Consider the following 25,508-nt stretch of genomic DNA (forward strand, 5'->3'; position numbering starts at 1 on the left):
ATAAATCTGGACTATCAACACTTCAGTTGCTTGTCTGCCTGCTGGCTGGCCTGCATGGCACAGCATAGCACTTGGTTGCCTACAAGCTTGCCTACAAGCGTGCTTACATGCTTGCACACTTTCCTCTTTGTGAAAGCTTGCTGTATGTGGCATCATTTGTGGCATTGTTGCATATAATGTGCCTGCTGCAAATTAGGCATTGCTTTGAGAGCTAGCTTGTAGTGCTGCTTGTTTGCTGTGCTACTTGGTGCAAAATATTTTTTTAAAGACTGACCAATGTTATATTCATCATTGGCTCATCAAGAGATACAGTAAAAAGCCCACCTTGTACACTATCATTGTAACATAGCACTGCGTACTCTGAAATGTTATTCATGCCCACACTTTCAAAGGACCACCGCAAACCATTTTCTCAATACAGCATAGCGCCATAGTATCATGCTCAAGGCACTCCAGTCATGGTGAACGATGGGAGGGTGGGGTGGTAACATGGCCAGTGTACCACAGTTATGGAGAATGATGGGTGGGGTGGGAAGTTGCCATGGCCATATTCATGAATACAACTATGACCCAGTATTTGCCTGTCATCACACAGTACAATTCAACTTTTTAACTGAAATGTACTGTTATTTTACTTATACTACTGCATAAATATTGTAGAGCACCTTTAGTTTAACAATACTAATACCGTGAACGTTCTGTAGAGTACTGTTATTTAACAGTTCAATTGCTGCTGAAAAAATGTTATATACTGTGATACATTAAACAGCAATGAGCTGTATTTGATTTTTGGTGTGAAATAACAGTAGAATTACAGGTAAATATAATTGCCAGTAACTGCCGTTATTTTGCAGGGAAATTTTCTTAGAGTGTACATGTAGTCTTTGTGCAGATAGGGTCACCGGCGGGCCTATTCACCATTGATGAAAATTTGCTTTTTACTGACTGACTACAACATAACAATGTTGTTTTGACTTTACAGAGAGCAGGAAGTAACAGATTAAGGCGTAGCCATTACAATTTTGTAGCAGTAAGGTTATAACATAGGCTATAGGCTCTGTGCAAAGGCTCCATATAAAGTACATGTAACGTCCATAAAGGTCTGGCAAAGCTACAACCAGTCACACCCTTCATTCAGATCGCAATCTGTTGTGATGTTATCGAAAATGGTTAAATGATTGGAGTCAGCTAATACACTTTTTTTTTTAATTGTTTAATTATATTCAACAGTTCAAAGTTCCATGCACAGCTCCTAGGTGCTGGTAAACGCAGCAGTGTTTAATACTTCAGAAGAAAGAAGTCTACCGCTCACTTTCTTGACTGTATGCTTGTTTATTTAGAGCGAACACGTTTTGCCTCAGTGTGAAAGTCAAGAAAGTGTGCGGTAGTCTTCCTTCTTTTGAAGTATTGTTTAATTATATGTTTACACAGAATGAAGAAGAAACAGCAGCAAATCAATTCTGGAAGCTCTGGCACTAACACACAGGTAAGCACTGTGGCTTACATGTGAAAATGACACTAAAAACATTTATATCGCTGTGCATGTTTTACCTCATATCATATGGACATATTGATATATTGATTGTACGAATGTGTTATCAGCTAATCTTTCACCTACATACTCACACCTCTCTCTGGCCTCCACGGTCCCCCATCCCTAGCACCATCACTGTCTGAACATTACCTTCCTTTCACCTCATCACTCCCCCTTTTCCTTCCTAGACATTTGGCCATTTGACCTTGCCATCTGACCCAAATATATCTTTCTCACCAAGTTGACCTTTGAACCCTTGTCAGAGTGCAAGACAAGCTGATGCTGCTACAGCTGAGCTCCAGTATGCCAGCGTTCAGTTCAAGAAGTCGGCAGGAAGAGGAGGAGGAGGACGTGGAGAGGCAGTGCCCCTCCGTTCCCGTTCTCCGACCCAGGCAGAGGCCCGTGATGCCGGTGATGTGCAATACGCTGGCATTCGGATCAAGAATTCAGAGTCCTTTGGTGGTGATAAAGCTTTGTTGAGATATGGATGTGCGTGTGTGTGTGCGTGCGTGCATGTGTGTGTGTCTGTGTATACTCTGCCATGCAGTTGCAGCTACAGCGTACTGTCTTGCAGTTGCACAACGTTTCACTGGTGAGTCAGCGTGCATTATGGGGCTACACCCTGTCAATTAAGTCTCTATTGCTTAAATTCAGTTGCAGACAACGTCCTCTATGCGGCTGTTCAGTTCAAGAAGCACGGGGGACAGACAGCACAACCCCTGGCCCCAGCTCAAGCAGACTCAGGTGAGCCATTTATTGTGTGCTTCTATTTGATGTATCTTAATTGGTTAGTGCCTTGAACTCACCATGTAATAAAGGAAGCGATAATATATCATTATTCAAATAACTCGTGTCTATGTTTCATCAAATTAGTTGGGTAGATCATTGCTTCTTGGGACTGTGCACATGACTGGTTTGCTCTGTCTGAAAATGTTCTGTCTCCCATTTTTCCTATACCGTACATTTAACGTATCACAGCACGAAAAGGGGGATTTGTGACAATGAACTCGTCCCAAATCGCCCACGGACTTGCCTAACTTTCGTCTGATTTTGAGCGCTGAGAGAATGCGAAATTAACAGTTTTGGGGACACGTAACTCGCCCGGAAGCGAATCAGAGCCGTGGAGAGGTCTCACAGCAGGGTGTTAATGGCCCAACGATTAACATGAAAGGCAATGACAGCCAGCCCGGAACGCGGACTAGCCTTGCTCTTATTGGACGAAAAAGACACGTGACTCAAAGTAAAAGAGCTGCGCTGTTGGTTAGCAGGGTCGGCAGCTACGACCTTCTATTGGTCATGTTGGATTAATTTATGCATACCGTAGGCCTATACGGTAGGTCCGTATAATTATGCAAAAAGTATTATTACTAATATACCTAGGTTGATTTTACTTTGTATATTCACATCATTATGTTCACATCATTATAGACTGCACTGTGATGGGGCTTCAGCATGCATGATGTGAATTTATTGCTAAAATGAAAATGAATGAAATGAAAATGAATTTTTTAAATGCTTTTAATATCACACCAAACAATGTACACACACTTAGACAGGAACCGTGCATTTCATAAATATACATAATTTAAAACTACACACATACCCTGCAAACAATATACTCTAGGCTATATGCAGTGATGTATACAGTAGCCTACTCAGGTCACAAATGTACAACTCAGAAACAAACACGCATCTCTCTCCCAAGCGGCGTTTCCGATTGTCTCCCACGTCCTAACACTGGCCGTCAGAGCATTGAAGAAATCTTAATACTCAACAGCACTCAAATTTTGCCTAGTAGAACAGGTGAGGTCAGGCATAAACGCGTTGTCCTGACCGTCTGTTAAGACAATGCGATGCGACACAGAAAAGACGGGCGGCTCTCCGTGCATAGTGACTAAAAGTTAGCATCAACTTTGAAAAAGGGTCAAGTCACCATCAGAAGAAAACGGCCGTCTTGTAAAACATGTGTTTGAGTGAAACGGTAGACGGTAGGGACTTTGCGAGGCTATTTATTTAATGCCTACATATAACGTGACCCAAAATGTCTCTAAGCTGCACGTTGCAATATAGCCAAGTATTCGAGAAAACCTGATGCAGCCAGAGTCCAACAACTTCAATGCACCAGAAGTGAATTCGCCTTCTAGTTGGGTGCGTGCGTCACGTGTATTTAATAGAATATAACCTTATTACCTGGAATATTTTTGAGGGCTGATATTACAAAAAGCTAGTAGGTAATTTTACTTTTCTTTTCTCTACCTACCATTCAACCATGAGTGGTTGGCTCTGTCCACCCACCAGTTTGAACTAAATAACTAAGAATTTTTGTATTTTATTTTTATTTTATTTATTTTTTTGGGGGGGGGGATGAAAGGGGAAAATAAGTTCAAAAATGTAAATAAAAAAACATAAAAAAAACGGATTTCATAGGCCCCTACGACAGGTTAGGTTTGGGAAGGGCACAATTCATAAAACTCAGAAACATACAATGCTTTTTCAAAAAAAAGGGTTCTATGTTCCCCGCTGCATCCAAGTAGACTGCTGCCACATTGCTAAGAGCAGGTTGTTATTACACCTCTGACAGGTTAGGTTTAAGGATAGTTTTAGTCAGGGCACATACAAAAATGGATGAGTAAAAGTTGTCAATTCATAGTAAATACGTGGTAAATATGAAAGTAAGAGGAAAAATAGTACAGGTACAGCATTTTAGTGCAGACTATACAGGTATGTACAATATTATAAACATTGCTGTTGATTATGTTCTTCCAATCATGCCAGCAGGGTCTACTGAAGGTCTCTGGTCACTGCTTCCTCGTCATACTGCAACAGGCACTCAGTCTCACTTCTGGGAGCTGTAGAAACAACAAATAAATAAATACTTCGTCATGCACCTCATATTGACATAGCAAATATATCAATAAGCAAGACATATTGAGCCCAACAGGGATAATCTTACACTATATCAGTTTTCTGTGGTCTCTTGTAAGATTGCCCATCACCATCCTGCAGGACACTACCGTCTCCCTGCCAGGATCTGTAGGATGTAAGAAAATAAATCAAAACATAGCAATGCACAGCATTGACAACTTATCTATAAAGTAGCACAAGTCATATTGACAATGTAGGACAGGGGTGGGGAACCTATGTCTCTAGGGCCGTTTGCGACCCTTGAGGCTGTTTTATCCGCCCCTCGATATAATTTTAATGCAATTCCATCTTCACATGAAATATGACATATTTTGTAAAGGAATCTTAGAAAATACATTAGCAATACAATTAAGTTATATTCAGGGAACCTGAAGAAGTTGGCGTTTGTTTAAATGTGGCTGCCTTCAATATAGGCCTAAAGTGAAAGGGAAAATCCTGGTTTGTGTTCATAGTACGGCCCTTGGAGGACTTTTATGGCCCCTCGGATGAATTTGAAGTGGCCATTCGAATGAGAAAGGTTCCCCAACCCTGACGTAGGCTATAGGTTAAGCTTACCCTCTTTCACTCTACTGTGCCCATTTCGGGTTGACCTCCACACGCGTCTGTAGCACAGCACACAGGATTGCAGGACACAGCATCCTGCAGGACACTGCAAAAAACAAGGGGAACGAATAAATGACCCGTCCAGTTCTATAAAAAAGAAAAGAAATTTGATGCAGTGCCAGAGCTGTGGTAAAAGTAACCTTGGTTGTATCATCTAGGACTAGGGTGTGTGTGAGTGTGTGGTAAATCCAGTGTTCACATTATTCAGATATCAGTTAAAATTAATGAATTAATTCTCATATCACCACATACCGATATCAGTGCCATTCCACCCTGCCAAGACACTGGACCTTCTATGATCAGGGCGTCCTCGTCATACTGCAGCAGGCACCCTGTTTCTACAGCTCCTAGAAGAGAGACAAATAAATTAAATACTTCGCCATGCATCTCATATTGACATAGCTAATGTATCAATGAGCAAGTCATATTGGTCACAAAGAAGTTAATCTTACATTCTTTCAGTCTTCTATGGCAAGACTGCTCCTCATAAGAGCTGTTAGGCCTTCAAGTGACTCGTCTTCGCCATATTATGAGACAGCAGCCTGTGAAAACATGGTAAACAGAATAACCCATTAACCTTGGGTCCTAATATAATACATGGACATAAACTAGCCTACATTATTTAGACAATGTCAGTAGACCTCCACGTGAAACAATAAGAAAAAGTGACCATGCATAATTTCAATTTCTTGAAGAGGCCAGCTACACTTATTTGTGCAACAAGTGCTGTTTTGAGGACCCATACTTTTTAAGGACAGGTTGCCTACTGTTGCAAATGCCAGGGTAAGCTTATTTCACATTGATTTCGGGGTGGCGTGCTCTATGCCAGTGTTTCCCAACCTTTTTTTGTCTCAAGTACCCCCTAAGCCCTTTCTCATACCACAAGTACCCCCTGACTCATGCTTTATATCCCAATGTGACTATGCTCCATACATGTTTTCATTTTTCCAAGTACCCCCTGCAGGGTGCTCGCGTACCCCTAGTGGTACACGTACCCCTGGTTGGGAAACACTGCTCTATGCAACACTTATTTGTGCAACAAGTGCTGTTTTGAGGACCCATACTTTTTAAGGACAGGTTGCCTACTGTTGCAAATGCCAGGGTATTTCACATTGATTTCAAATACTATTTATTTCCTAACTACAGGGACGTTAGTCGATACATAGTAATGACGCTACGACCAAGCTACTAGGGAATGTAATTAAACTAGTCGCTTCGCTACTGCCCAGCACTGAAAACCAACATACCCAGACGACACACAAATCTTGCCAACGTCGCCTAGATGCATTTTTGCCGCTGTAAAATACATTGGCAAGACGTCCAAGCGTTAGTTCATCAGCGAAATGCCGGGCAGACGTGAAAAATGAGCAGTGCCCAGCAACTAGTTGATGAGCTAACGCAATAGCATGCTAACGGTAGCCTTTGTCAATCTTAAGCGCTGAGAGATGGTCACTCCCATGTAAGATCACTCCCGGACGTGTAGTCCCAGGTGATCCTATCAATCCCAGGCGTTCTATCCCACCCGATTACATTTCTCGTATTATCATACACTACCACACACAAGCAATTTAGGGTTAGGTTTAGGATTAAGGTAAGGGTTAGGTTTAGGGTACGTAACAAAAAACTAACATCAAAAAGATAACTAGCTCGGTGGGCTCGATAGTCTGGCTAGTGGGAGCGAACCGACTGGGGATCGAACCGCGCTGGGAGCGACAAACTGGGAATCATCTTTAGGCAGGGGAAAGGCAATTGAGAACGAGCAATGTCAAACAACTTACCATCAACAAGTATACTTAACATATTCACCGTTTCACTACTGCATTTTGTCATTACGATGCTCGCAAGTTATCAGAATTTACTAGCGTACAGCAGCAACAAGAGTAGTCACATTCATTGAGGGGACTTGTGCTACAACTTAGCAATGGCGGATCTGTGTTCAGAGGAGCTATTCAATCGCTCTTGAGTACTGAAACTTTAAACCACAGTTGAGTAAAATTTACTTACATGTATGTGCCCATTTTCCGTTGGTATGTGAGGAACTTTCCCCCATGTCGCCAAGAAACTTGTAACAGTGAAACCACACAGACAGCGCGTGGTTTTGTTCAGATAGGTCGGTGCAGAGCCATTGATAACACAGAGTTACGCCTACCTTTGATCTCGGCGGGAAAGTCACCTAGTGGCTGTGTAGACACGCTAATGGCTCTGTAAAGTTCTAAACAAACAGAGAGCCGTCATTGACTTCTACTGAGCAGAATAAGCCTTTCTACAGTAAGCATTGAATAAATATGCACACAAACGGGATCCATCCCATTTTTTTTAGGTAATTCGTCTAGTACATCTAGGTGATATAAAATACTGTGTTGTTTACACGCTACTGTCGTAGAACTGGTGTGTTTTTATCACGTTTTGAGGGAAATCACCATTAGCTTAGCCAGGAGCCCGCCACTTACCTATGAGATGCTAACTTTCTTGGTAGCTTCTGACTGTAATCGTTAAAGCGTTGTGTTCATTATTTACACTACAAATATTAATTCGTTAAAAACTAATCACATACACTTGTATGTCTATAGATCTCTAGCAGTGAGACGCAGGCCAGCTTTAGCCTTTATGAGGCTGCATCAGACCTGCCAAAAACATGCATCGTTGCATGCAGGCAGAGTGAAGAGGATCAGGGCAGAGACGTGTAGTCCCTACACACGACTCTGAATCAGTGGCATGGAGCAGGGCCATGGATCTGTCATGTGGACTAAATAAATTATAATTAAAAAAAGACAACAACTGTATAACCAGTACTTGAGTGGGTCAATTAATTTTTTTTTAAATGTATTTATGTATGTTTTGAACACAGAAATACACTGGATGCTCACTGCTATGGTGCCAAGTTAGACAATAACCTAGTGTGAATATGCATTTTTAATACTGTATACCTTTTGTTATTAACTGTGTGAAGGCATAGCATAATGGTAGAACATCATACAGACACTTGGAATGCTTTGTAAGCATCAAACTGTTGACAGAGCACGACACGCATGAAGAATTCACATAGGCCTAAGAGTAAGGTTTGAGGTTTCTTTTTGCTCAGCGTAACAGTAATACAACAACAAAACTGTACACTTCATAGTTGCAAAACTGAGCTAATGGAACATATTTACAGCAATGCAAGTGATGATAAAAAAACAAGAAACAGATAGAGCAGTCCAGTTTTGGGTGCAAAACACAGGTAGTGTAACAGATGTAAAGAAACTGGCCATAATACAAACGAAACATCTGGAGTTGTTTTGGAATGGTGATGTGGGAGAAGAAATGGAGCCTATGCAATCCTAGAGAGTGTGGAAGGCCAAGTGATCCGGTTTCTGTAGTACCGAGTAGTAGTAGTCTGTAGTATGGAGCCTCTGCAGGTGTCATGCAACTCACAGCACTCCTGAGTGTTGTGCCTGTCAACAACACAGACATGCAGCGGTCATACTCAATGTGTAACATTGAAATAGACAGAAAATTAAAACTGTATGCTGCTGTATATGAACAACAAATATCATTATCAGTGAATATGGTACACCTGGAGCAATTAAGTGAAGAACCAGATGAAGGTGGGAGACAAGCTGTATGAAGACGAGCAATGAAATGAAGAATCACATTGTAATAACAATATACACACCATGACTGTGAAGGTGGAAGACAAGGTGTATGAAGAAGGGCCGGAAATCTGTTCAGGGGTCATCAGTCAATGATGAGTGAATATGACACAGCTGGAGCAATGAAATAAAGAAACACATGAAGTTAGGAAGGGCACTGACAATCTGTTCAGGGGTCATCAGTGAAGTAAAGAATCACATAGTAATAATAACAACACACCAAGCAGTGAATGTGGGGAGGGGGCAAGCTGTATGAAGAAGGGCCGGATATCTGTGAATGATGAGTGAACATGACACATCTGGAGCAATGAAATAAAGAAACACATTGTTACAATATACACACCAAGCTGTGAGTGTGGGGGCAAGCTGTATGAGGAAGAGCAATGACAAAGAAACACATGAAGTTGGGAAGGGCACTGACAATCTGTTCAGGGGTCATCAGTCAATGATGAGTGGATATGACACACCTGGAGCAATGAAATAAAGAATCACATGAAGTTAGAAAGGGCACTGACAATCTGTTCAGGGGTCATCAGTCAATGATTAGTGAATATGACACACCTGGAGCAATGAAATAAAGAATCACATGAAGTTAGGAAGGGCACTGACAATCTGTTCAGGGGTCATCAGTCAATGATGAGTGAATATACAATATACAATATACACACCAAGAGCAATGAAATAAAGAAACACATGAAGTTGGGAAGGGCACCGACAATCTGTTCAGGGGTCATCAGTCAATGATGAGTGAATATGACACACCTGGAGCAATGAAATAAAGAATCACATGAAGTTAGGAAGGGCACTGACAATCTGTTCAGGGGTCATCAGTGAAGTAAAGAATCACATAGTAATAATAACAACACACCAAGCGGTGAATGTGGGGGCAAGCTGTATGAGGAAGAGCAATGACATAAAGAAACACATGAAGTTGGGAAGGGCACTGACAATCTGTTCAGGGGTCATCAGTCAATGATGAGTGAATATGACACCTGGAGCAATGAAATAAAGAATCACATGAAGTTAGGACGGGCACTGAAAATCTGTTCAGGGGTCATCCGTCAATGATGAGTGAATATGACACACCTGGAGCAATGAAATAAAGAATCACATGAAGTTAGGAAGGGCACTGACAATCTGTTCAGGGGTCATCAGTCAATGATGAGTGAATATGACACACCTGGAGCAATGAAATAAAGAATCACATGAAGTTAGGAAGGGCACTGACAATTTGTTCAGGGGTCATCAGTCAATGATGAGTGAATATGACACACCTGGAGCAATGAAATAAAGAAACACATGAAGTTCTGGGGTAATCAGTGAAGTAAAGAATGACATAGTAATAATAACAACACACCAAGCTGTGAATGTGGGGAGGGGGGCAAGCTGCATGAAGACGAGCAATGAAATGAAGAATCACATTGTAATAACAATATACACACCATGACTGTGAAGGTGGAAGACAAGCTGTATGAAGAAGGGCCGGAAATCTGTTCAGGGGTCATCAGTCAATGATGAGTGAATATGACACACCTGGAGCAATGAAATAAAGAAACACATGAAGTTCAGGGGTCATCAGTGAAGTAAGGAATCACATGATAGCAACACACCAAGCTGTGAATGAGGGGAGGGGGGCAAGCTGTATGAAGAAGGGCCGGATATCTGTGAATGATGAGTGAACATGACACACCTGGAGCAATGAAATAAAGAAACACATTGTTATAATATACACACCAAGCTGTGAGTGTGGGGGCAAGCTGTATGAGGAAGAGCAATGAAATAAAGAAACACATGAAGTTGGGAAGGGCACTGACAATCTGTTCAGGGGTCATCAGTGAAGTAAAATGATAGACTGGCAGACAAAAAAAATAGACATTAATCCACCACTCATTCAAATCAATCAGAAACTATTTGATTTCACAGAGCTAAAAGGAGAAATACAGGTATACGGCGCATTGTCAATGCGGTGCACATCTGGCTACGGACTGTGCATAGTAGTTCGACTAGCCAACTTCAAAACTGTTCAGCAAACTGTTCAGCAACTGTTCAGCAAACATCCATGGTTTACTCAACAGAAATATATATTTCTCGGTTTCTGAAATACCTGGGGTCATCAACTTCAGTACTTTAATATTCGGGACTCAATTGTAATTTTTGTAGCTAGCCAACACATCCACACGTAAATGCTTACTCGCTACGCTAACCACATGCAGCTACATGCATTCAAATAGCTGGGAAGATCAAACCACGAATGTACACGGGTAATATGGCGTTATATGAATGTGGGAAGTAGAAAACACAGTCGTTTATGATACAGATAGTAGCGCATTGTATAGGATTGTAACGTAGCCACTATGCTAACTTAAGCTACCAGAAGTGGTTATTCATTCCTAAACAGCGTTCGTCTTTAACATCGACATCGCAATTTTCATGCAAACCACATGCAATTACATAATTGAAGGCTATACTTTAGACAACGGATACTGAAACACAGAAAACATTTCGATTTGTTCTCCCATTTATCAACTTACCGAGAAAGGTGTCGACAGTCAAACGAAAGTCTACGGGGCCCACTTCCGGATATGGAACTTCTTGAAGTCTACAGGGAGGAGCCATGACACGGAAAATAGACCCCGCCCCTTGCCCACGTATGCCAATGGGATATACACAACTCTTTTCTATTCATGACTCTGGGTCGGTGTTGTTGACCGCGGTAGATGGCTTCTTTGATGCTTGTGTGTGGAATTCGCATTGTGCGAGTTAGTTGTACTGCCACCTAAAGGCTTGGTGTAGAACTAATTTAACCAGAGACAGTCTGTTTTGAACTTCCTTGAACAATCCTTGCTTTAGTTCAGAATAATTTAAAAACCAGAGTGGCCAAGCACATTGATGTTTTTCCTCAAAAGCAGGGGTGAGGAACCTTTTTAATTCAAAGGGTCACTTCAAAATGTAGGCTATGTCCAAGAAAGATCATTCAGATGTTTCTATTCTGATTTCTATTCGGTTCATTTAAATGTTTATAGCACCGATCGAATTGTTTGATCAACTTCATTTCTGAGCTTATAGTATCATAATAAAATGTACTGACAGCAGAGCTGTGGCTAGAAGAAAGGTTTAATGCAGGGGTGGGGAACCTTTTTCATTCGAAGGGCCACTTCAAATTCCTACCATGGACATAAAATCCTCCGGGGGCCGTACTATGAACACAAATCAGGATTTCCCCATGAAATTTAGGCATATATAGACACCTTTAGGCCTATATAGACATATAGACACCTTTAAAGGTAGACACATTTAAAACAGTCCCCACCTTTTCTAGGTCCCCTGAATATAGGCCTAACTTAATTGCATTGGAAATGTAATTTCTAAGATTCATTTAGGCCTGCAAAATATGTCATAGGCCTATTTCATGTGAAGTTGCAAAACATTATAATGATATCAGGGGCCGGATAAAACGGCCTCAAGGGCCCTCGAGACATAGGTTCACTACCCCTGGTTTAATGGTTAGTGATTCTGAAAAACACCACTGGGCAGCGTGAACAAACATACACACAGACACACACACACACACATTTTAGTAAAAGGTCAAAAAATGCCCTAGGGCCCCCAACAATCCCGTTGCCTAGGGACCCCAAAATCCTAGAAACAGGCCTGCCGACCCCCCACTCCCTCCCACCCACCTGACCTCACCCCACCCCACCCCACTTGAAATTGACTGTAGCAGCTCCCGACCTGATCACTGGCATTTACATATTAAAGGCTCTCCTAAGAAGGGGATGGGAGGGGGGCATGGGGGAGCCGCAAATGCTGTGGCTTGAGGTATGAGGCAATTTAAGGTGCAAAACTCATCCACATATTCCTCTTTTCATGCAGTGTATTGTATTGTGTAGGGGTCTAGGGGATGTGATTTATATATTTGTTATCCCCCATTGTTCCTTAACATATTGTATCATGCAGGTGATGTCCTCTATGCTGGTATTCAGTTCAAGAGACCTGAGGGAGAGAAGGTGCAACTCCAGTGTCCAGGTGGAGGTGACTCAAATGGAGCAGGTGATGAGCAGTAATATTTCACTAATCACATTGCATAACATTACACTTAGTTGATGCTTTTCTCCCAATCAGCATTTGGTTATGTACTATTACAGTACAGAGTCATGGTACAAGTATGGCATACAATGTCATCATTTGTCAAATTCCTTGTATTATAGGTAGGCCTACTTGCCATAGCCAAGTAAACTATACTAGCAACCGAAAATATTTTTTCCTGATGAGTTGGTCTTGCAATAAACGATAGGAGATAATCCAAAAGGACAGCAGATATCTAATCCCCTCCCCAAGTTTCTCTGACTTTGTCTAGCAATAATATATAGATAAATAATCCAAGAGTCCTCTCATCACCACATCATTTTGTGTAACTAGTTGTCTCTCCCTGTTTGGACAGTGTAAATATGGAGATTATTGGATGACCCAGAACTGATATTGTTGCTGTCACTGGTTGCTGTTATCTCAGTAAAGTTGACTTAAGGGGACATCCCCCCCCCCCATTCCATGTGGTGGCTCAAACCCGTGGGGTGCCACTGGCCCTAGCAAGACAAAGGACACTTTGGGGGTGGGGGGTTGCCGTATATAAGCTCACCTAAGAGATTCATCTGGGAGTCTCTTTCCATCTCTAAAGGGGCTCCAATCTCTGTCTTTCTCTCCCTCTCTCCCTCTCTCTTTCTCTCTCTCTGTCTATCTATCTTGGGTAAACTGTATTTGATTTCACTGTATCCTATGTAACCCGCAGTAGCCTTGAGTTAAATGTAATGTTACCTTGCAGTTGATAATTAAATTGTCATAACATTCATTCATTTGCATCTCCTCATCTGTATCATGCCATTTGCCTTTCATGTGTCTTAAGTTAAGTTAACACTGCTTCTGTTTCAAATGCCCACTCCTTTCCGTCGTTGGTTAGGAATAAAGTGGAGGGAAAAGTTATTATACTTTTACAGTGGTGACCCCGACGTGATATGGATGCGCAAAATTTTGGAGTCAGATTAACGAAAACAATTCTGCATCGGGACGTGTGAACAAATCTGAGGGTTGGTGAGTAGGAATCTAACTTATTTTAAGCACATTGGCAAAGTGATAAAATCTCACCAGCAAATTCAGAAGGTTCAGCTATCCTTCCCATGCAGAATGGATAAACATTTGGGCAGAAGTAAACTTCTGAACGCAGTGAAATGCAATTTGGCTGATACATTAGATAAACTGGCTACTAAACGCATTACGGTAGAATCTAATGAGGAAGATATATATCATTACTGGTTGTTTTATGGCATGCGTAAGACGAAAGCAAAGCAACGCAAATATTCCGAGGGCATTATGCATATACTGTTTGAGAAGCAGCAGAAAGTGATTGAAGAACAAAATCAGAAAATTGAACGGCTGAATGATTTCCTTGGAACTGTTGTGAAAAATATGGAATTCATAAATTGGAAAATGAGTCGTGAATGCAAAGATGCCGCTGGCACATCTGCCCGCGCGCCATGTGATGCCGAGACAAAAGCTGTGGTTAGCGACGCCTCTCTAGAAGAGCGCAGTGTGGCTGCTCTCCGATGCCTTGCAAGGTCGAGCAAACAAAGGCCCAAAAAGAAGCGCACTAGGCGAAAAGTAAGCGATCACAGCAAATGTTGTAAATCCTGCAACAAAGCAGGACATGAAGCGAAAAAATGTTGGCAAATTGGTCTCGGGCATCCTCCGCCATACTTTCTCAAGCGTCGCGCATCACTCGAGACTGATAATGATCAAAGCAGCTCGTGTGACTCGCCGACCTTCGAAAGATATCGCGCAGGACCCCCGCCGCCACCTCCAAAAAGGAAAAAACCCACAAATGTTCACGACACTCCTATGATTTTCAGACCGTTGCTCCACTATGCGAATGATGGATAATTTGTGTATTTCTCCCAGTATGAACAGTATTCACACAGGTTTTGACCAGATGTGTTCACGCCATCTTAAGAGTTAATTTCGAAGTGAGATGCCCACGGATCAGCGCAATTAAACGCAGACAAAGTCACAACGCAGCGGTGTGGTAAGAAGACACGTTTGCTTGCTAATGAGCATAGATTTCTCATAGCCATGTAATGCATTACTGTGTCCCCACCGCGTGGCTTTAGTAAATTGCGCACGGGGCATTTTCACGTTTTAAAAGTTATCACCTTGGCTGTTTACCTCGCCACCTTCAAGAAATTATTCACAATGCCTGTTATATTCATACTGCACATGTGAAAGTTGAAAGGTTATATAATATGTCTTAGCTGTTGTGTGTGCTTATAAAGCCATAGACAGGCTGTTTGCAGGTTGGAACCGTTTAGGCTCGTCTAAAAGGCTGTCCTTCTTTGCATAGACTTACTAGAGCAGTAGACTTTATGTTGTGCTTGCTCGTTAGTTGTGTGCATCGGATAGCTGTTTGAAGACTAGAGCTGTTTATGTGTGAAACCGCAAAGGCCTTGCTTTTAGTATTATTACCTACAACCAAATATTGTGTGGAAGAATATTTACCTGATTATGTGTCCTAACTAAAAGTTATCTATTTGAGGTTGCAAATGAGCTGGTGCCATTATGTAAGTAGCAAGGCTGCAAAGTACAGTCAAAGTCTACAATTAGGGAAAATGTGAAGCCCTGCCCTGTAGCCTGCCCTGAGAAAAAAAAAGGCCTGAGGCAAAGTAGCATTAATAAAATGGCCTCAGTTAGCAACAAGTGAGATAACACTCATAGGACTCACTACTGTTCATTTCCTCTCTGACAATAATGTAAACACCAATGTGATGCTAAATATGTGAATATATTCTTTAACAGACCAGAAGACTGGTTAGCTGGGATGAAATTACAAGTGTAATGTATTTTAACTGTTGCAATGAAAACCTCTGATGCAGCTGTTTCAAGCCATATGCCATGTCAGTCAGTCAATCATTCTGTATGCAAATGCCTAAACTCTGAAAAGACTGATAAGATAAGAAGACTGCCAGAATTCGACACCCCTCCACGATAAAGGATGCCTGCTGTGACGGACCCCTCAAGAGAGAACCTTTAGTCACTCGTAGCCACACAGAGACACTGATATGATTTTACATTCATCAGTGCCCTGTGTGAAACAGTACCGGGTTCCACCAGCCATCAACATTATCATCTCCAGTCATCCATTGTTTTGTGATTCAATGCGATTTTGACATATCTCATTGTATCAAAGGGTCAACTGTAAATATGGAGATTATTGGATGACCCAGAACTGATATTGTTGCTGTCACTGGTTGCTGTTATCTCAGTAAAGTTGACTTAAGGGGACACCCCCCCCCCCCATTCCATGTGGTGGCTCAAACCCGTGGGGTGCCACTGGCCCTAGCAAGACAAAGGACACTTTGGGGGTGGGGGGTTGCCGTATATAAGCTCACCTAAGAGATTCATCTGGGAGTCTCTTTCCATCTCTAAAGGGGCTCCAATCTCTGTCTTTCTCTCCCTCTCTCCCTCTCTCTTTCTCTCTCTCTGTCTATCTATCTTGGGTAAACTGTATTTGATTTCACTGTATCCTATGTAACCCGCAGTAGCCTTGAGTTAAATGTAATGTTACCTTGCAGTTGATAATTAAATTGTCATAACATTCATTCATTTGCATCTCCTCATCTGTATCATGCCATTTGCCTTTCATGTGTCTTAAGTTAAGTTAACACTGCTTCTGTTTCAAATGCCCACTCCTTTCCGTCGTTGGTTAGGAATAAAGTGGAGGGAAAAGTTATTATACTTTTACAACAGCAAGTCATTGAATCGTATATGAGAGTGAGATAAAGCAGGCGGGTTCTTTTCCGGTATCCACTTTACGTCGGGTGAACGCCCCTTTAGGAGACCTTCGATTAGGAGACCTTCGGAGTCTTGAGGTAGAGAATAAATGGAGTCCCCTTAGCGCTGTAGATGGTGGTAGCGCACGTCTTGTGCAAAAATCACGAAAAGAGAAGAAGAAGGAGGGACAACGCCCCCTTAGGAGACCAAATTTTGAGCACACGCTTTTGCATTGAGTGGGCGTGTTTCGATTCCTCTTATTATATATCCAACCTCTTTGTTTTAACTACAGTTTGGCAGACGTGGCCTAATGGTTAAAGAGATGGTTTTTAGATTAGAGCGTAGCAGGTTCAAATCCCACCCTTCCACTCTCCATACTGCACTCCATGGCTGAGGTGCCCTTGAGCAAGTCACCTAACTCCATACCGCTTCAGGGACTGTTTACACTACCCTGTAAATAACTGTAGGTCGCTTTGGATAAAAGCGTCAGCTAAGTGTAATGTAACTTAATAATGGATCATTTTCTACCCCACGGTACTCAACATAGCTAATAAAGTTTGTTCTAATATGATGTATCTTTGCTGTGTCCCTCTCCTCCACAGGCTCCAAGGCCCACAGGAAACAGAAGAAGAAGCCCCTGGATGGTGAATAACAGCTCACTCTTTGCTACAGAATTGGCAAATTTCCTTCAAATGTTCACCACTGGGGGCCCCAACTGAATCGCCTCTGAGTCCACGGTTTATAATGATTCCTTATGTTGATCAAATTTACTTTTGGACTTTTGGACTAATCATTGGATGTCATTACTGCAGGGATTCATGTATTCGTTTGTATGTGATGTTATCAACCGTATTACCGTAAAGTTCCATATAATAGCCGAGTTCCAATTAACGGCCGGGTTCCTTTTAAGGGCCGGGTGCACGAGGATATTTGACAGATAATGGCCGGTTCCAAATAAAAGCCCGGTCTAAATAATCATTAAATTAACCAAGGAAGAAGGCTTGGCCACCGGCGCTGCATGTTTCCCCCCTTATATTGTTTTGTTTAGTTTTTAGGATGCGCCGCGTCTTTGACCATCAACCGCTGCGTCAGTGAAGGAAATGTCGGAAATGTTGAAATGTAAAACTCGGGGAAGCAGCGGTGTTTCGTTAGTCTTACATTTAACAATAACATAGCCTAGGCCTACTATTGCTTAAAGCAATTGACTACCATATTTTCCCAGTTTACAGAAATAATGTTTGGGAAGAAGGAATTAATCGCCTGTCCCAAATAGCCGCCTGTCTCAAATATTCGCCGGGTCTCTCACGCGATTCAGACAAATAATAGCCCGGGCTATTATTTGGAAATTTACGGTAACTTACAATAAGACAAAGCAAAGTCATGCATGCTTTTTTGGTGTTGTTGTTGTTAAATTATCTAGGCCTAAATTACATTTAGCTGACAAATTTATCCAGAACAACTTATAGTTAGTTACTTAGAGGGTATTTGTTGCAGTCCTAAAAGGTTCATTTTCATTGTTTTTATATGGAGGGAGTAGGTAGAATATTCTCTTTATGGAAAGCGTTCTGATTTCTTTGATATATAATTTTGGTATAGCCTACACACTTATAATATTGTATTGTTAAAATGTAGGCTCTTTAACTTGTGATTGTCACATTCATGCTGTTATTAACTCTTTCTATCAGGACTTAAACATAAATGCAAGTGCTGTGTATTTTATATTCTGTGTCCGTTTTGGTTTGATAACTAGATGCACTCTGAGAGTGCAGACCTCTGCCAAGGAAGCTGTTTGATAGAACATTTGACTATGTTACACCATGATTTTATTTTAAGCCTTTTTGTGGAGTTAGAAACTGTAATTTCAAAGTTGCCCTATCCTGCAATTCAATTTGCAGTCACTTAGGGCGTCTAGATTTGTAGGCTAGCAATGGTGAAGAATCTTAAAAAAAAAAAAAAAGTCCTGGTTAGGATGACCACCAAAATGTAATCACTTGCATCACTTGGTCATTTCCAACAACTCCACAACGTTTCATCCAAATCAGTTCATGATTTTTTTAGTTATCCTGCTGACAGACAAATATTTGATCAATTATACATTTTAGACAATGGTTAGAGTTTCTTCCCTCAAGCCATCCACTGTTTATCCCTTGTAAGGTGTTATTGTTACATATAAGGTGTTTGGGTCATTTTGACCCGAGATATGGGAAAACAATTAAAAGCTGAAAAAAATCATAGCTCATTTTCACCCTTTATGTACTCAAAGTTTTCTAAGCTCCTTTTATGTGTCTTATATAGTCAATGCTGCCAGTGCTGCAACTGTGCACTGTATGCAGATGTTTTATTTCCTTTATATTGAAATGCTATGTGCTACTAATATGCTTTACTTTCTTTATTTATCTTGCTATTTTTATTCTAACCAGCCTCTGTGCAGCACTTTGGTCAGTTTTGTACTGTTTTAAATGTGCTTTAGAAATAAAACGTACTTACTTACTTACTTACTCATGTTCCCGTCATTATGCTTCTAAATTTCTGTGTTCATGTGATTTTTGAGAGTGAGAGATACAGAGAGAGAAAGATAAAGAGACAATGAAGAAAGTGAGTAAACTCAATCCAAGCTCTTATCACGCAAGGTCGAAATATTGATACACAACTGAAGGAATGAATAATATCAGCACTCCTTTTCCAACATAATTCACCCTCTGCATTGTCTACTCAGCATGTGATCACTACTGTATCAGAGAGTTTAGAAAATTATTAATCTATAAGCCCCCCAAAATAATATGGGTCAAAATGACCCGGGAACACGTCTGTGGAGGGGGGTGTCACTAATTGTTTTTCAGATTCATGTTCCTCACTGAAAATGAATCAAAGCCAATGAATCACAGTGTGAAAGAATAGTAGCTGATACTATTTTTATAAAGCTAAAAACTGAAAACGGGTCAAAATGGCCCGAACACCTATGGGTTAAATACTGAGACCATTTATTCATTCATTTATTTGTTTGATGGTTTATTTATTTATTTGCTTATTTATTTCCCTAATATTTATTTATTATCATTTATTTGCTAATTTATGTCCCTAATATTTATTTATCACTACACAGAAGGAAGCAGTTGCAACCTTCTCTTAAATCTTGAATCGTAAACATGCAACAGCAACATTTTGTAACTATAGCAACTTCAACTTCAACACGCATCAACTTCACACGCACACACACACACACACACACACACACACACACACACACACACACACACACACACACACACACACACACACACACACACACACACACACACACACACACACACACACACACACACACACACACACACACACACATTCAGATTACAGAAATCGTGCAATTAGCTATGGCGTAAAAAGAGAAATAACTGAAATAGCCATGTTTTCGTGTGTGTATGTGTGTGTGTGTGTGTGTGTGTGTGTGTGTGTGTGTGTGTGTGTGTGTGTGTGTGTGTGTGTGTGTGTGTGTGTGTGTGTGTGTGTGGGTGTGTGTGTGTGTGTGTGTGTGCTTCTTTGGTCAGGTAGTTTCACCATGTCGCTTAACCACACACACACACACACACACACACACACACACACACACACACACACACACACACACACACACACACACACACACACACACACACACACACACACACACACACACACACACACACACACACACAGACAAACATAGAGGAATTCATACAGGAACTGACATAATACACTTAGCATGCAAGGCTACAGGCTACATTCCCGAAGTCAGATGAGATTTGCAACTTCTTTGGTCCACTTCAGATCTTTCTTTTAGTCCCTGACAGGTAAGCATTTTTAGTTAAATTATTAAAATCAAAGCTTTATTTTGGGAATGGGTTTATTTGGGGAATTTGCTATAGACCATGCAACGATGTCAAATCAAAACAAGTTGGCCTACCTTTGCAGAGTCCCCTATGCATTTATCTGTCTCAGTTGTTGGTCAGTCTCTGCTTTTCCTTAACAGTGACATTGAAAATGGGAACATTTTCATGGATTTGTTTTACATATTAAGTGTCAGGTTGTGGTTGACGTCATGTTGGCAGTTGGGATGTGGAATGGGTAACAAGTCACGTAAAGGTTTTTGTGTGTAGGTTGGCACGGGGAAAATCGTATTGTTTTCTCCAAGGGGGAGAGTACCAGCGAATCACAAGGCCACAAGAAAAAGGAGAGATCGGGTGAGTTATTGGACTTTGAAAATGTTACAAAACAGTTGCCATATAATTGTCAAACATCTTGCTTCCCCATTTGAAAAAAAGTCATAAAAGACGGATCAAAACAACTACTATATGTCTTAAATTTTAAGACCTCAAGCATAAAGGGAAAGGGTAATGGGTAATTGTCATTGCGCTTGGTTGATTTTTGCATTTTCATTTGTTCAATTGCTTACACACGTTTGCCACACTTGCAGTGTCTGCAATGCAGATATCTGACCTCTCTGCCTCAAAGGCGCAGACTTGTTCGTGCGACATTCAGAGCAAAGCCACAACATTCAGTTTTCACACTTTTTTGCACAACTCTGTGTGCAGCACCATAATTCATCTGAGCCCATTGGTAAACATTTACTGCAAAATGAGCCACAGCTCCCCAATTACTTCTGCTTTTTGGCAATAAATTACACACAGGGTCACACACAAGATGACAGTGGTAGTCAATATAGAGTAAGCTAAAAAACAAAACATCAAATGAAACATTAAAGAAAACCTTTGTCAGAGCACAGCTATGATCCATATCTTAATTTTACAAGAACAAAAAAATATTCAAGTGCCAACCTGGTATCTGGCATGGCAGGATTAAAATGACTCAATGGTTGAAGCACTGGCCTTTAGATCAGTGCGTTGCAGGTTCAAATCCTACTTTACCAGCACCACCATCCATGACTAAAGTGCCATTTAGCAAGGCACCTACCCTCACATTGTTCCAGGGCCTGTAACAAACACCCTGTACCTAAAATAACTGTAGGCTAAGTCACTTTGGATAAAAGGCATCAGCCAAGTGCAATGTTATTACATGTATTCAGTGGAAAAACAAGAAGTGCCAGATATCAAACATAGGTTTTGGAAAACTTTATTTTGATCCTTATAATCTCACATGTTGCATCCACAGGTGCCAGCCGCAGGTTAACATTGGGGGATCACAATCGTAGAATTTTGATAAACACATAATCAAAAAAGGCACAGACAGGCAGAAGACAATGATTACATTTTTCATTATTGTGGTGTTTTTGCCCTTTGAGTTGTATGTGAGTGTTTTTGAGTGAGCAAAAAAAGTCGCACGGCACGCTCGCACACGCACTCTTTCTCTCTCTCTCTCTCTCTCTCTCTCTCTCTCTCTCTCTCTCTCTCTCTCTCTCTCTCTCTCTCTCTCTCTCTCTCTCTCTCTCTCTCTCGCTCTCTCTCTCTCTCTGTACATTATCATATGAGCTCTGAAATCTGAACCCTTTTCTGTAATTCATGTGAATCACAGAAAGAATGTGAGTCACACACACAAAAAAATAGTTTTTTTTCACCATGAGCAGCATTTTTATCTGTCTCGGTGTATTCCCAGGGGGGAAGTGAAAGTCTGTGTGTGTGTGTGTATGTGTTTGTGTGTATGTGTTTGTGTGTGTGTGTGTGTGTGTGTGTGTGTGTGTGTGTGTGTGTGTGTGTGTGTGTGTGTGTGTGTGTGTGTGTGTGTGTGTGTGTGTGTGTGTGTGTGTGTGTGTGTGTGTGTGTGTGTTTCCTAGTGCAAGGCATGGGAGCCGCTCTCCTGAAGGCGTACGTGGGCGGTGTTGTTATTTTCGAGTGCGGTTACAAGGCTGGGGACAAGGGCAGGAAGAAGATCTTCTGCAAGGATGACGACGTAGCCTGTTACTCCAGTCCAGCCTCCACTGGTCACTTGCAAAGTATAATACCTCTTAAAGGAACAGTCCACCCTTTTTTGATTTTCCCATATTTGCAGTATTCCCAAGCATTATTCATGAATGTGCATATTATTTTCTTCTCAGTTTGTTCAGTGCTTAGATTTATTGGATCAGAATTATTAGCATAGCTTAGCATAATCACTGAAAGTGAATGGAGGCATTAGCATCAAGCCACAAATGATCACAGGACAGGATTAAATAGCTGTTCTGCACTCTGATGAATATTACATCAATTTTAAAGTACTTTATAAGTACATTTCATGATGTTTTGTTTGGCCCTATAGACTTTCATTGCTACGCTTAATTTGGCTATCGTTAAACTAGGCAATGGAAACACATAGAAGAAAATTATAAGCACATTCATGAATAATGCTGGGAAATACTGCAAATATGTGAAAATCAAAAAAGGATGGACTGTTCCTTTGAAAATAGTTTAAATGAACTCTGTGTTCCAAATAACATTTCTTCCTACCCAAAATTAGTGTTGAAGTTACTCATTCGTCAGTACAATTTGTTTCCGCATAACTAAGCTGACAGGTGCATCAGAGATAACCCATGAGCTGCTAATCAGAGAGAAAAAAATCATAAAACTGCACACTGACCATTTCACTTTTACTTTTGTTCACAACGTTATGGCCTTAGACCATCACCAGGTAAAATTCTGATGAAGGTCGAAGACCAAAACGTCAGCAGTTAACATCATGACTTGTATGGGTTTTTTTTAATCATTGGCCAGTGTAAGATTTTCAGACTCAATTCCAGTCAATATTGTGTAAATATTAAGAACAATGGCGTTAAAATTACAGTGTCCAGCAGCAGAATTTTACACTGACTTGACACTCCACAGTGTTAGGCTATACATACTAGTTTCCTCTGAATATTGACATATCTGAAATATATATATATATTTTTACAATGCAGAACCCAGTGTGGCCATGTTTGACACCAACAGCAACCACTTCCTCGTACTCATGACATCACTAACCCTGAAGGATTCTGGGAAATATTGGTGTGGTGTTGGGGAGCCTCCCAATTACACTGTCACAGCGGTACATAGACTTGATGTAGAGAAACGTGAGTAGCAGCCTCATAATACACATAATTCCCATAGGGGAGCACTTTACTATTCGGTGAATAAAACATTATACCATTGTACAATGTACAACAATGCATTTATACTTAGTGTGTCTTCAGTAATACACAACAAATTGATCATTGCTATTTTGTCTTGAAACATTTTTTATTATTATTTCATTCTTTTTTGTGCATCTCTCTCTCTCTCTCTCTCTCTCTCTCTCTCTCTCTCTCTCTCTCTCTCTCTCTCTCTCTCTCTCTCTCTCTCTCTCTCTCTCTCTCTCTCTCTCTCTCTCTCTCCACACAGATCCCACTTACATGCAGTCCATGGTGAGGTATGCTGCGCCAGGAGAAGACATGACCTTGAAATGCCCCTACCCAGCCAGCAGTGTCAACGGCACCAAGTACTTCTACAGGAAAGAGAAAATTTCGGCCTGCCCTGAGCTCGCATCCACTCTGACACAGGTCGGTTGTGACCTCATACAACTATGGTGGCTCGTAGGGTCAAAACAGTGCCCTACTGGCAAAGGTAATTCTGTTACATGTAACTCATGATGATAGTCAGTAAGGACATAGCTGTGGGAGAATGGGAACATTTCTGACTTTTGAGTTCTAATCCCAATTGGACAGAGTAGTTGGTGAAGAGGGGTTTGCTGCTGGCCGGTAGACTGTACACACATTAGTCAATAATGACTTAGTCTAGAGCAGGGGTTGACCTCATCATAAGCGTCCCAAGCCCCCTTCGACCTCATCATAATCCTGTCAACACCTCCCTTAGTATTACAGTTTTTCTCAATTGGTTTTGTACATTTCTCCCAACAGAATAATGATTCTCAAAAGTCTTTGTTCAATTGTGACTTCCTGGTGTTACCTGTGCACATGGTCAAATCAGTTTCTCATTCTTTTCGGCATATAGCAAATGCTCTCGTCCACCATGCCATGGCTGTGTACAATTCTCAGTGATTTCGTACATTATCAATTGCTTTTGTCATATCACTCAAAAAGCTGTGTCACTGAATGCATGAAACTATCTCAATCTTATCTGATCAATGTAATATAAAACTGAATTTACAACATTTCCCATCCAATCTAAACAACATTTCGCTTCAGAAAAGATCCTCAAGAGTGTACTATTCAATTGACAACATGAGAAATTGATTTGACTAGCTTGTCCATACACTATGACACAATGACTAACCATTCTCCTGGCGCTGATACGTTCATTGACACAAAGAACTTGGTTTTGAAAGACAAATAAGGGTTTTGACCAAGAGACTCGGTTTTGCAGGTTATCCACCGTGTTTTGCCATTTGTTAAAGCTGTTTTGAGAATGAATATTATGTTTTGCAAATTGCGAGAGAGATTCGAGAAATGTACAAAACCAATTGAGAAATACTGTAAAAGGTTAAATAGACTAATGCACCCCATTCACAACTGCCAGCCACCCCCAAGCTTACAGAGCTTCCTGAAGAGCATTCCTTAAGACACACTAGTATAGATTTAGACAGATCACTGCTTTAGGTAACTGCACAATTCAAAGCATTATGAATCCTCTCTGTCACAGGGGTCGTCAGTGGGGCCTCAGTCTGCACGGTACGCCCTGGTGGAGGACAAGGCCAAGTATGTCGCCACGGTAACCATCAGGAATGTGACGCCGGGGGACGGCGGAGTCTATTGGTGTGGCGTCAGAAGCGCTGGCGTTCTCGGAGGCGTTGCTATGACAACAGAGCTGCAGCTACACACAGGTGAGGGATATTTAAAAAAAAAAACTTTTATTGATTATCCTTTCTTACTGTAGGAACCTCTATGAATTTCATTAAGAACTACAGTGTAAATGTAAGATGACCGTTGCCTTCTCCATACTTGTTATAAATGTTAAGCTGCCTGATACTAAACTAAATTTTTACAAGTTACAGTAAAGAAATGCAGAATCTAATTTGGGAACATTAAGTTAAGCCAGAAAAAACTGGTCAGCGTTGATTCA

The 25,508-nt window shown here is 41.1% G+C and overlaps 2 protein-coding genes and 1 long non-coding RNA gene across 4 annotated transcripts in view; 2 read left to right on the plus strand and 1 right to left on the minus strand.

Moving 5' to 3' along the window:
- Positions 1 to 8,409: 8,409 nt before the first annotated feature.
- On the minus strand, positions 8,410 to 11,364 carry LOC134454262 (uncharacterized). Of its 2 annotated transcripts, none has more exons than XR_010035814.1 (3): positions 11,226 to 11,364; positions 8,718 to 8,808; positions 8,410 to 8,496 (listed from the first exon to the last, which is right to left on the minus strand). It is a non-coding gene; the product is annotated as an uncharacterized LOC134454262 (long non-coding RNA). The 2 variants fall into 2 exon arrangements; XR_010035815.1 differs by lacking the exon at positions 11,226 to 11,364 and adding an exon at positions 8,915 to 9,160.
- A 10,888-nt stretch (positions 11,365 to 22,252) lies between these two features.
- On the plus strand, positions 22,253 to 23,532 carry si:dkeyp-104b3.1 (CMRF35-like molecule 9). Its single transcript, XM_063210228.1, has 2 exons — positions 22,253 to 22,432; positions 23,372 to 23,532. Exons 1-2 carry the CDS (start codon positions 22,282 to 22,284, stop codon positions 23,530 to 23,532), a joined length of 312 nt encoding a protein of 103 aa, XP_063066298.1. The 5' UTR covers positions 22,253 to 22,281.
- Positions 23,533 to 23,837: 305 nt separating this feature from the next.
- The window catches only part of LOC134454238 (CMRF35-like molecule 1), a 4,660-nt gene continuing 2,989 nt past the window's right edge, over positions 23,838 to 25,508 (plus strand). The window contains exons 1-2 of the mRNA XM_063205116.1: positions 23,838 to 23,989; positions 25,089 to 25,269. Coding sequence (XP_063061186.1) covers positions 23,843 to 23,989; positions 25,089 to 25,269 — 328 coding nt within the window. The 5' untranslated portion in view covers positions 23,838 to 23,842. The remainder of the gene's footprint in view (positions 23,990 to 25,088; positions 25,270 to 25,508) is intronic.

Source organism: Engraulis encrasicolus, chromosome 1 (genome assembly GCF_034702125.1).
Source record: "Engraulis encrasicolus isolate BLACKSEA-1 chromosome 1, IST_EnEncr_1.0, whole genome shotgun sequence".
Taxonomy (NCBI): Eukaryota; Metazoa; Chordata; class Actinopteri; order Clupeiformes; family Engraulidae; genus Engraulis; species Engraulis encrasicolus.